Below are 13,313 nucleotides of genomic sequence, written 5' to 3' on the forward strand. Positions count from 1 at the left end.
AATTGACACCTGGTAAGTATGATAGCTCGCTCATCATCAACCTTATGCGTTTATTTTATACCATACGCCCTTAATAATATTATTAATATTCATTATCAATATAATTACATAAACTAGCAATTCACCGGATTCGAAGCATCTATATTCGTTCACTTGTCGCTTATGTTTCACTTCGTCTTTATCAATGATTTTTGAAGAACGTAAGGAAGCTTTGTGTGTGTGTTTCTTTCTTCCGCTCGCGTTCAGTCTCTTCTTTCAGCTTTGCACGCCTTCATTAGCTGGCCAGTTATACGTGTGCACGTGCTGATACTGGCGTCGCTGTCGTCTACGAAATTGTTCTGTACAAGCGGCGAGAAAAACACGACGGCACCATTTAAGAGCCATTGCTGTTTCTCGATGTCACAGATTCATGAGAATAGGTAAACAGACAAAATGTTAAAAATCGACGTTGGTCGGCGGCGGTGGGCGCGAAAAGCGGGCATGTCCTGAGCTAAAAGATCGGAAGGCAAAAAATGCTCACAGAAGGACGATAGCTCCGTTGTTAGTTAATCAGGTCTTCCGTTGCACCAGTGTCCGCGGATTTCCTGCTGGTAATAGTTGCAATGAGAGTTTTACAGTAGTTACAGCAACATTAGTGGCCATGCTCTGTTTGTGGTCGATCGCGCCATTTTTACTGACTTAAAACGTCTTTCGAAGGCCTTGTGGTCGATTCCTTGATTTCGACTAGCATGTTATCATCGACCTGTTTTTTTCAGCTTTTAGAACCTCATCTTATTGATCTTTCTTTCCTACTTTCTACCGCAACCGCCGTGAAGACAGCACAAACTCTATGAAACAGTAAGCGCTGCATGTGGAGCGCGATATCCACCTCAACTTGGCTACCATTCGAATTCTCGATCGTGACCGCCTTATTTTTCCTATTCATATTACGATCACTTCTCAGCAGTTCTGGTCGCCGTTGTCAATATGCCCAGACTTGCCGAATCATTCGATTCACCCTCACCAGACAGGCGTCTCGTTCAGAAGGGGAGTTGAAAAACTCCCACCGGAATCGCTTCGAGGCGGTTGTCCATAGGGTGGATCGGAGCCCTGTAGACTCAATACAGAATCGGGACTGGACCGTTGAGCTGCACTTAGTTGCAGCTCGCCATGCTGTCCACCCTGCAGGTGAAATCCGGTGTCCGCTGTGATGTTGACACCTACAAATAAATTCAGATTAATCGGGCATTCGTCTATTAATAGTTAGTTTAAATATTGAAGTGAGTCGTTTGACAGTCGAACTCAGTTGGCAATAATGAAACCCTATGCATAGCATATTACTGTATTTTAAACCTTTCTTCTTTTCTATTCATCATCGCATGTATATGTACGTGTACAAACCGTTTCGAGGTGATAGACTTGGGTTTGCGGTATGTCCAAATGGCATTCCTTCCGCTTGTTGTCCAGGGAAAAAGTCATAGAAACCTGGGCCCTGACCCCCGTTTTGCGCATAGCCAAAATCCTGATTTGACGAATCTGTAAGGAAATACAAAAAAATGTCGTTTGCCAATCGTGTTCGTTGATTTTTCATCGTTATACGAATTATCTACCTTAAACTATGATTCTGCCTTCATTAACGTCCTACTTAGCTGAATTTTTCTTTGGAAAGTTGTAGCTACGGCGTTTCAAAAAAAAATTCTTTCCTTTAACAGGCTGTTCGAAAGAGCACTTGTGCCCACGTGTTGGACCCGCTCGAACATTGGCTCGAATAAGATGTGGCTAGGCGCATCAGAGACTAGCTATTCCTGTGGAAATCGCAGCCCGCATTGAGCTGATGTAGTGGGTGGGAAAAATAAACAGTGTTGAAACAGGACAACGTGCTCCACCCCGGCGGAAGCAAGCAGCAGGCCCGATCCACTCGAAAGCACTCTCTTGAAGTGAGGAGGCTCAAGGACGAAGGGGCGAACAGGCAGATATTGGTCTGGTGTTTAACCCTCGTCGTTTTCTTGCGAACATGAACATTTAAAGCCATCTAGTTTTTATCCTATTGCACTTTACCACAGGTTCGGGTTAATAACACAAGTATGACATTAAAATGACTCTACAGTTGTTTTAACGCAGATACTTGTAGTAAAATGTCTTTATACAGGATCCTTTAGGCTCGCTTCCTTATTTAATGGCCACCACTATATTTTCGATTTCCTATTGATTTCGCTGACGGCCATTCTTATGATGTGCATATGTCGTCCGTTGGTTACCACAGCTTTTTTGTCGACCATGTACGTCGATAGATACAGGCGGAGGAATTATGTGGAGGCCGTTAAAGGTCGACATTGAACTCGAACGCGATGCCACCTTGCCCATCTTTCATTCTGACTGCGTTTTCTTGACGCATCGGCTACAATCCTAGTGGCAGTTCCAATGTTCACTCAATAATTAAGCTTCGGATGAGCAAGATTTTATACGGAATAATGACCCTCCTATCTGCTTCCCTCAAGTAGGAGATTGGTAGAGAGGGTCGGGATCGCATAGAACCAAGGGAAGAAAAAAGGCGAAGCCACAACAGGAAGAACCCTAGGTAGACTCGGAGCTCGGCCAACTGGCATCGCTTCAGTTTTATGATGTATGGCCTGAAACGGACTTGTTCGAGAACAGGTGCTACTCTAAGCATACGCGTTTGGAACGAGGAGCTTCTTCCGGGGACAGTGTCCGCATAGGCAGTCCAATGTTAGTTTCAGACTCTCTCTTTCGAATTCGCACTCAGTACAGTCCGAAGCATCACCGGCGCAGTTTGACGCATGAGTTACAACATACTTGTCCTGACACTGACAGTTTATTATCACCTATTCCTACGATTGCAGTTACTCTGTCGGCTGTATACAATGTCACAAGTGTTTTGCTGCTATATGCTAGTTGTTCTCATATCGCATCCAACCCCTCTCCGTAGGAAGAATTTTGATTGTGGTGTCTATCCTTCCGTATAAATCTTCCAGCCTAAATTCAGATTAGCCGTTTGAGAACTATTTCTAGTTGTTTGCGGATGAAATGCATCGAACATCTAAAATTGTTGTGTAGCTACATTGATTCTAGCAGTAGGCAGCCGAATGGCGGTGTCATTCCCAAACGACACAGGCAAGATGGCGAAGCGATGCTAGAGGGATAAAGGGTCGCGAAATTCGCAGTTGCCCACAACCAGCCACAGCTCTCTTCCCTCTACATCCCGGTGATAAAGAACGAACGATGGACAGGCAAAACGAGAAAGAAAAAGGGACCTTCTCAGCGATAAATGCGTGCGTGCCGCAAATCGGCCATACATGGCAGGAGTGTAACAGCCGTCGCTGCTGCGACAATGCTTGCCACATTACACAGGAGCAGGAGGTAAGAACAATGTAGCGGCAGCTGCATCAGCAACAGTTTCAATAGCAACAGTAGCAGAAACATTATGGTCGCCAAACGCCAGCCACCCTACTGTCAGGCGTCCACAAGGTTCCTGTGGCCAGGAGATATTCCGCTAGATTTGGTTGGGGTTGAAAGCCTTGCTTGTGCTGCCTCTGGTCACAACCAGGCGACGGTGAGGTTGCAGGCAGCAACAGCAGCAGGTAAGCCATTGAGCGCCGTTTGGTTTTGCCGTTAGCCTGCCCCACGCTTGTCGTTGTCGTTCCTCAGCTTCACGATGCTGCTAGGAAGGCTCATAGACCCGCTCGCACACAGCTTCTCCCTAGCTGCCCCGCAGGGGTGCGGAGTGGAAGTCGGGGATCGGGCTTTTGAGGGTAGAAAGAACAGAGCTGTTGCTGCCAGGAATAAATAGGTCCTGTCTCTAGGTCTCTGCCTGTGGTAAGGAAGGCTTCGCACCAAAAGTCTATTGAACTGTACGGCTGGCAATAGGACTCGCAGTTCGCTGTTGGCCTGCCGTAAGAGGAAAAAGGTAGCTTACCATCTCTTCACAATACGTGTTCTATGAGAAGTGTATGTCAATGATGGCTGCGAGTGTGCTCGTGTATGTGGTTTTGTACCCTCCGCCAAAGCCTAGAAAGGAGAGACGACTGTAGACAGGAAAGCAGGACTCTTCAGAGCATCTCTTGAGACTGTTTGCTGTCACCAGCACGCCCCCTGGGCCAGTCGGCTTTCCGGAGTCCGCTCATAGCCCATCAGTACTGGCAGGTTTACACAAACGACAAAGCAGGCAGGCAGACTGGCTAGCATGATCTACTACAACGGCGTCTGTCTATCCGCCTTGTTCCTATAGGCAGCGTACCACCTTTTTCTCGTACGCTTGCTCGCATGCTGCGGTTTCTGTATAGAGAGACGCGAAGGAAGAGAGAGAAACGCAGCGAGAAAGTTGTAATGCAGACAATACTGGGCAGCCTCAATCGTTTTGACAACCGCAACGCCCAGATAGACCCAGGCCTCTCTCACCTACAATGAGGACGAGACTGCTAGCCAGCAGTAGACGCTGGCTGAGATCGTGCAAGTCCTCATGGAGGAACAGGGGGTCTTTGGAGGGTAACGCGATTGAAACAGCCGAGACACCAAGGCCTAGAGTGGACGACACTGCAGCACAGCGACAGCCGCAGAATTGCAATGGTCCACCAACACGCATCAAAGACGTAGCGACGCCACTGCCAATACGCTGCTTAGCCTAGCATGATTCTCCAGTATAGGAACAAACAGCTGGGTCTGCACGCCCCTACAACTTGTACGACCGTTCAACGCCCACAAGTTTGGCCTAGCCCAGTGCACATCAGTTACAGATATTATAGATGGAGCGACAGTTGATCTGCAACTGTCTGTGGAGCAGGACTCATCTTCGTCACTCAACTTCTCCTTCTCGTGTTCCCTTCTGTCGCTTGAAAAGACAGTTACAGGAGCCGCCTATTGGCAACCGCTCTGCTTGCAACCGCTCACAACCCGGACGGCTTCAACTGAATGTTGAAGGTGTTCCTTCTTCTCACAGCGTGAGGGGGCTTGCTTCCCTTCTAGTCTGCCTTTTCAGGCCGGGTGGGCGAGTGCGATTGAATTAGCTTTAATTGTTTGTCATTACTCGATAGCGGAGACGAAGCGCCAGTGTGGAAGCGGAAAAGTGAGAGGGGGATAGCGTACAATGCTTGGCTGCCTTCGAGGTTAGGGGAAACCCGCTAGTCCCTTCGCGAATGCGACTTCACGAGAACTGTGGTTCTCTTTTGGCTAGCGATTTGTTGGCAGATACCATGCTGAACCGAGCAGTCTGCCCTATAATAATTGAGTCGAGCAAAATACGACAAGTGTGTTATATAGCTCCGTTTTGTCTGGTAACAGTCTGAACTATAGATAAATAAAACGGATAAAGAGAATGACTCGTATTATTTGGGATTAATTAAATAGTTAATATAACGGTTCCTAGGCTAGTGGCTATTTACGTGACAGAACGCATGTACAGTAACAAAAGGGTTCGGCTTTTCAATTACTTGATTGTTATACTTATAACAGTTAAATTGTATGCCATTCTCTACAGATGTTTTTCATGTATTGCTGTAGTTCTATGCATTGTGTCTAATAGTATCTATAGATGCTAAGTTACAGGTAGATGTATCTGTCTTTGACGTAAATAAAAAGCAACAGCGCCTATTACCGTATCGATAGTCAAGAAAACCTATCTCAACCTTATGAATGGCTGTGGCCGGTATAGTGTGCACTCTGTTTTTTTTTTCGCTAGCGACCTAAGGTCGCTGCGGTACCCGTGTCGTGAAAGCCGCACCGGTGCTACTGGCCATATAATAACAACAGTAATTTCTCCAAGCGTTTAATCCTCGAAGAGCCCTGCAGCACTGGGAAGCGCAGGAAAAGAAAGTACCGGAGGGGTAACAGTGTCCTCACACTCGAATAATACCCCTCCGAGTCGTTCCCTGCCCCCCGGAATGTTTCACATCCCACACCGCCTTTTATGTGGACCCGTGTGGGCGTCTGTCCTGTATTTCTGTCGCTTGATCTGTCTTTCTACGTAGATTTCTTTCTGAATCGGAGGGTCAGCGGTATTTCGTAGGGTAGCTCGTTGATTCATGTAATGCTGCTGAGGCAAGTTTGGACGAACTAGAGGCTGGTGCACGTCAGCCGCTCTTCAGGCGCTGGAGGTCGTCAGGGTGGTTGTCGGAGGCCTCAAGAGTCCGTGGCGAGGAAACCGACACGGTTCGCTGCTTCCGCGACGCGATAGCAATAGCAACAGCGGTTCGCTAGAGCACTACTTGGTTACCGCTTTCCTCTGCTGTACAGCCAATTCCAGCAGCCTATGACGTCGCATTGTGCTATAATTGCCTTCGCCATTTGCCTGGCCCGGTTCTGGTGCTACTCCCGTCTAGCGTGTACATGGTATATAATAGCATCACTATCATTTTCCTAAAATTTCTTTTTAGCTTTAGCGATTTGTGATTGTCGCTCGTGGTCCGGGCAAAGGATTAGGACTAAACCGAACCCAGCTGGGGCTCACGATTTATCGCCCATGAACGCCTCGGAACAAGCCTCTTTTACACCCTAACGTGCTCACGTTTTGCCACCATCATCTACGTTTTATTGGCCTTTTCAATACGTTTCCACTTTGAAGCAGAGACGCAGATATGAAATCACGGAGCTTACCACGCTAATAATATTCACACGTGAAGTTGTGCTGTTCCATCTATTGGCGAACGGTTTAGTATGGGTTTCCAGTAATGGTAAAACGCAAAAGCAAGCCTGATATATATTAATAACTAGCTCAAATGCTGAAGTGAGCCGTCTTACAGTCAAACGATATGTATAGCTCATTAGCTTATTTCAGAACTACTACAAATGTTACCTATTGTCGATGACAAATAGTCAGAGGCTGTTGCAAGCTATTTTGAAATTGACTAACTTTTGAATTATGCGTCATTACCGGACGAAATTTGAATGATATATCCTCCAGTGTTCTAGAAACTTACAACTGAAATAGGCTGAGTTTATTTCAAGAGAAATAAGTTCAGTGAAAAAAAAAAAACATTTCTAGTCTCCAAAATCAAAGCCCAGTAATCAACTTTTAGTTCCTGAAATGCCACAGCACTGCGGAAATTTATCGATTGAAGTTCGGTGAAGACGTTAGTCAAGGAAACCTTGAACAAGAACAGAGATTGGGGTGCTGAAAACTAGCCAGGAGGTAAGCAGATGTCAAGACCAGAAGGACAAGAACGCCTTGCCGCAACCAAAAAGGCTTTTCACGAAAACAGAGCTGGAAGCTTAAGGGCTCTCTTTGCTAGAAGGTTGCATTTCACATGTGATGTATTACTGAATTATAACCCAAATGCTGAGGTTATGGAAATTGAATAGAAAATGGGTCCTGCGTAAATTGACTCCAGGCCAGTTGGAAACCTTTAGTATTTCGTATGCAATTTGCAAAATTTTAGCCAACAATTAACCCGCCTGGAACATACGAGCACCATTGATGACGTATGGTTCAATCTCTACTACTAGCCTTAGAGACTAAGAGAGACAATGGCATCAACCTGAAGAGGAATCGAGTTCGGTAGCAATGTTAGGTAGGTTGAGTCGTAAAATAATGGTAGCCTTTACAGCGGACATCAGGAGCGTCTGCCACTATGAAATATTCGTTGGTTGAAACAATGAGTGCAGCTCGTTACTTCAAGACTTCCGTAAGTTCCCCAATGGGCTCATGGACCACTGGCACGGCATTCTGCAGTACGAGTTTCGTTTCTATATCATATCACAGTACAGCAGCTGCTAACCAATACCATTGTTGCTAATATTGGATCCAGTCGAAGCCGGGTTTCGGCTGTAGCCATCTACCAGCGACGCAACAGCCGATATCAACAACAAAAGCTAATGAGTGACAAGACAACCCGGCAACAGTGAGAAAGACGACCAAGAAATGCAGCGGTCATGAGACAGTCAACATAAAAGTTTCTTTACCTTGCGTTTATTCTGTCTCAATCTTAATTTTTGCATGGCACGAGCTTGCCGTCTGCGTTAGTTGTCTATGTGAACGCGGCGATTTTTATGCACGCACGACGCAGAGCTGTTTCCTTCGCCAGACAACGAGGGCAGCGGCGGGCGCTTGCCGCAAAGCAAAAAGAATCGATAGATGAAATCGCCAGGAGGGTGCTAGCAGCGATTGAAGAGAAAAGGAAAAGAAATGAAAGATAGAGGAAAATACTGACAGACACAGAGCGACAGAAAAAAAGAGGGCCGCACGCGTGAAACGCGAGTAAAACGCCCGATAAAGACAGGTCGCGACAGGCGCACGAGCAGACACGGGAATCAGAGTGAGTCGGTGGAATCTGATCGCTTGCCTTACAAGACACTGTATAGACATTGCAGCTGCAGAGAGCTCGCTGCTGGTGCCTGACTGCTTTTAGGCTGCCGTCATAGTCGTCGTGTTGTTCGTGCCACCGAGATTGCTGCACCCATCCATGGACGGAAGGTTGGCCTCGCCGATTTCCCCCTCTAGTTTTCCTCGATGGGCACCGACGCCCCTTCGCTTCTCCTTTTCGCCCATCAAGATGTGCGAGCGAAAAGGAGGGGAGCCGCCAACCACTAACAGTAGCCGCCTTTTACTCCAGCGTTGAGGCGACTGGGGATTTGGCTGTGGGTGACAAGACCTCTTTTTAGGGCACGTGACCCTTTCGATTGCATAGAGCAGTGAAGCGGCGAATGAAGCAGCCGGTGGCGGATACCAGAGAGGCACTCTGTTGCGATGCTCACAGCATCAGAGTACTGCCTTTCTCTCTCTTACGCCCACTGCCACCATCCCGTGGTCCTTCGAGGGGCACCAACTGGCCTCACGATATGTGCCCCTATCTCCATTCTAAGCGTTCCGACGGCCAGGCAGCACCGCAAGCGGAGCAGGCCAAGCAAAGCAAAACGAGACGAACACCGCTTGCTGCCATTCTCTCCATCTGGGTGATCCTTTTGCTCTCCGATCTGAAGGATCTAATCTCGAAAAGGGCTCTCACCGCAGCGGCACGCAACATCGGCATACGCAGCATGCGTCGCCTTCTTATGGACTGCTTATAGCTTGATCTCGGTGGTGGCAGCCGGCTCGGCTGATGCCAAGATGGAATTACAGCACGGAGTAAACATTTGTTGCTGCTAGTGTGGCCTCGTTGTGAACGGACTAACAGGCATGTGCCTGCCTCGTTCCTTAGCCAACACGCCAGTCGCTTCCACATAGACTGCTTTGAAGACGGGGGGCATAGGACCAAAAGAGGAAGAGAGTTCTCAGGCTCAACGCCTGCATGCAGAGTTGGCTGAGCACTCGTCACATACAACGACAGCAGTATTCAGCATTGCATTCATACACTGCATTGAATTAAAACGGGTACAACCGAAAAAGGGGGGCGAATCACTTGATACCAGCACTAAACAATAATAACAGATCATCAGTACAACGTTTGTCGCTAATATCAAGTGGTGCGACTGTCGTCTTATCGTGGCCAATATATTTTGCGAATGGTGACAGAATACGTTGTCGTTTGGGATGTTTTTTTTCCATATAGAAGACGCCGTTTATAGTCCCTGCCAATTCGCGTTTTGTAGAGTAAGTTTTAATGTGTTGTGACCCGTATTAGTAGCAGAAGTGGGTATAAGATTTTTAAACGTACTTCCAGTGACCTTGTTGGTTTCGCTAGTGCTTAATTAGTGAGAACCTAAATTATCGACATTAGACTACTAGACCTTCTTATTACTCGTTTCCTATTCAAAAAAAAACAGACATATAAGATTTGTGCCTCCAACACTTCTGACCAAAACGTTTCTCGCAAAACGAAACATTGATGAAAGCTTTCGCCAATCTACTTATTGTTTTTACTGCTGCTTTTGCTGCTGTAGAACGTCATTAAAAGAAACATTGGAGCAATAAGCAGCTAACTGAATGTAAAAATTCTACCTGTTACCCCCCGCGCCAACAACAACATGGGGAGGCGATACTTCTTCATGTGAAGACAAAAAGCTCAGTCATTGACTGGACTTCATCGTCGCAGTCGCCGCTGGGCGGGGCCACATATTTAAGCATTGCTGGCTATAGTATCCACCGAATCTGTTCTATTCCTAAGTGAGTCCAGTGTCAAAAGAACGACCAATTTTGCCGTCAGTTAGGGTTCTTCTGTTCAACGTTATCTTCCACAGCTTCAGCCGCTGATGCCGCACTTTACACAATCCGATGTACCAACAACGCTGCTGCGAGCCTCTGCTACGTTTCTTCGGTGTGATCTAATGTGTTGTGTGAGGACATAAGAACTGCCTTCTTTGTGTTTCAGCGGGACAGAAAGCGCTAAGCTCGCACGTGTCCCCTGCTAGCAGTTAACCTGGCAGCTCTGCGACGTTCTTTTCGACATGTTCGCCTCAAACCGCGGTTGGACGTAACCGGTCCCTGTTCGCTAGTAGCAACGGCCGAAACAGCGCTATCCAAGCTCGCTTCGCATCGGCTTGACCGCGGCTGACTGTCAGACATTCGTACAGGATAAATGTACGCGTCTTGGACGTTTTCTCATCGTTTTTGTTGCTGATGTTGATCTTTAGCATAATCACCTCACATCCTGCGGTAGGCTGGCTGTGAAACAACTGTGTTTCGGTGGTGGGCCGGCCAGTTCGCTAATAGTATAGCAAGTGCCTTCACTCTATCCCTGTGCTTATGGTAACGACGCGCTCGTGACCATGTCGCTCCGCTGTGTCGCTAGCGATGGGTTGCTTGCCGAGCAACAACAAACGCCAATGCGATTGTAATGGCTTTGACGTCGTACGGCTCTCAAAAATAGTCATAGGATAAAATTGCCAGCAGATAAAAGCGACTGACGCATTAGCTAAAACGGACATAGTTACAACAACGGGAGACATCGTAAGTGGCCGATGTAATGGAAACTCAACGGCAGTCGACAACAAGGAAGACATCAACGACTCTTGTCTCACAGAGCAACAACATCATCTAGAATACGTACGACTATACAATTCCTTCCAAGTCCAGGACTGACGTGACGCAGTAAAACGTCAATTGTAGACGTGCAACACGTCGGATAGTGGTGCAGGAGCGCGCCGATGCACCGCAGGCACGCCGGATGATGAAGATGCCGGACAAATCGAGCAGGATCTAAAGAAAGAATGCTAACGGTAACATGTTCAATAAGCAAAGGAATAAACAAAGCCGAAAATGAACGGACAGAGAGCTCTCAGAGAGGAGACAAATCACGTGAGGTGCTAAAAGAAGTAGGAGGTAGGAAACGAGTTGGATTCATTAACATTGGACGGGGCGCTATAGCTAACAAAACCGCAATTCTATTTTTTCTAATACGAGAAATATGCTTAACTATACAACTTGTGTGAATGATAAATGGTGTAATACAGTTAATACGGACGGTTACGACTTGGCTGATTCCTGTTTTCGTGTAACAGTTGCAGCTGATACAAAAGTACTACGAAATTGTTTATTATGATAAGGCAAAAGTGTGCATAGAGCAGAGGCGATTTGTCTTCTCTGATCAGGGGTTACAGTAAATATTTTAGATTGATTGTCTCGCCTTTCTCTCTCTCTCTCTCTCTCTCTCTCTCTCTCTCTCCCTATATATAGAAGAGTCACCTTCTAGCTAGCTTAACGTGTAGCTCCATTCGGGTACGTCATGATCATTACTAAACGGTACCGAACTGCTAAGAAAACCTTGCAAGTTCTCACCCAACCATAGATTTGCTGGCCCTACTTAAGCACCTTGAATCATTACCCTTACGCCAAGCGAACTTCTGAGTGCTACCGTATTCGCTTAGGTGTGCTACTGTTAGAAAAGAACGCTAGTATTAGAGAAAGACGGTTGAACTAAAAACGTTGTTTAGACAGGCCATGTCTATTATCGGACGTCGGACTCATCGCGCTTCGCCTACCTTTCAAAAATCGGATCGGAAGAAGAAATTCAGAAGCGCTGTCCAATCTACGTCACGCCGTCGTAGATTCGCAACATATAATTTTCATAATCAGGAACGGGCAGTTTGGGAGTGATGGCCTTCAGGTCTGTCATTAGAAATCTGCCACCCCAGCTCTGTAGCTGAAGCTTCCCCTTGTTGCGGACGATGATCATAGAGCACCCAACGCATAGCACGGCGCACGTGCGATGTCCGCCCTAATCCCGTCAGCTTCTATCCACAATGAACGTGAACAATAGACACCATTGGTATTTTAATAGTGCTATCGACACTCGAACATTACGTACGCAAACGCTGATATTCGATGTAGACGAACCCAATAAAATGGAGATAACTACAGGTTGCCCCGCGTCTGGAGGAAATAAAGAGACGGTGCATATGAGCCACTAATTGACCTGTATCAGCGGCAGCAGAAGTAAAAGAAATAAAGGCCGTCGCCATCCACAATACGCGAATCGGTTGCGTGTCAATAAGTTGCGGCTTGCGGTCCACTGGTGGCTTCTTTTATACATGTCATAGCCGTAAATGCGGTACTACAAAATTCAAAAGGCATAGAACTGATGACGCATCGTTACAGAAGTATGTGGTCGGAAGCGGAAAACGCGAATCCGGGCGTTTCAAAATCTAATTGCTTACCATAGTAGTAGGCGGACATTCGCACGGGGGGGGGGGGGGGGGGGGGAGGAGGGAGGGTATAGCTGTGCCACAGCACGTTGACACTAATAAAAACCACCCCACTAAAATGAACGTGGCCGCTGCTGCGTGCTCTATACTGTTATGGGGGTCAGCAGTTTTATGCGCCTATATAACAGCGAATTTCCAACGCTTAATACGCCTGCCAGAAGAATCTGCCTCGGAACCTGCTCGCTATCATCTTCATCGATTAAATCTATGTATAAGACCTCCGCCATCGGTAGCAACAGCCACTAATAATAGCTTTAATGATACCGCTGCGGCCATTCGCTATCGGACGGCGAGAATAACGATCGTCATTTGGCCGTTCAGCAAAATGACTACCTGGGCGACTACGGCGGAGAGGTTGTTCACTTGACCCAGGCTGCCGGCTCAGTATCCGCTGCTACCGTTGGACCAATACGACAATCTCCAGTCCAATGCGTGAGTTCATCTTTGTTGCTTTTGCTGTGAATATTACTGTTATTATATTCCATTACAGACAGGTCCTCGATCACAAGAAATACGTATATACACGTACTACAGCCCGAGTGACATGAACCGGCCACTGTGGCCAGCGGCGTAGCGCTGCATTGAAATTAAGAGTTTAAGGCGTAAATTGCTAGAGATCTCATATATACTGGGTTGTAGTCGCTCTGATGTCCACTACGATCAGACCGTTGTTGCTTAGCTGGATTGTCGGCAACTTGGCTGGGTCCATAGGCAAACAAATCATAATAATAGTCCCGATCCACATG

General features: G+C 47.0%; 1 protein-coding gene across 1 annotated transcript in view; it reads right to left on the reverse strand.

The window, feature by feature from the left end:
* Positions 1-30: 30 nt before the first annotated feature.
* LOC111270184 (LIM/homeobox protein Lhx1) overlaps positions 31-13,313 on the reverse strand; it is a 155,154-nt gene continuing 141,871 nt past the window's right edge. The window contains exons 6-7 of the mRNA XM_022850253.2: positions 1,381-1,515; positions 31-1,199 (exon numbers count right to left, since the gene is read on the reverse strand). Coding sequence (XP_022705988.1) covers positions 1,000-1,199; positions 1,381-1,515 — 335 coding nt within the window. The 3' untranslated portion in view covers positions 31-999. The remainder of the gene's footprint in view (positions 1,200-1,380; positions 1,516-13,313) is intronic.

This window comes from Varroa jacobsoni, unplaced genomic scaffold (genome assembly GCF_002532875.2).
Source record: "Varroa jacobsoni isolate VJ856 unplaced genomic scaffold, vjacob_1.0 scaffold_1452, whole genome shotgun sequence".
Lineage (NCBI taxonomy): Eukaryota > Metazoa > Arthropoda > Arachnida > Mesostigmata > Varroidae > Varroa > Varroa jacobsoni.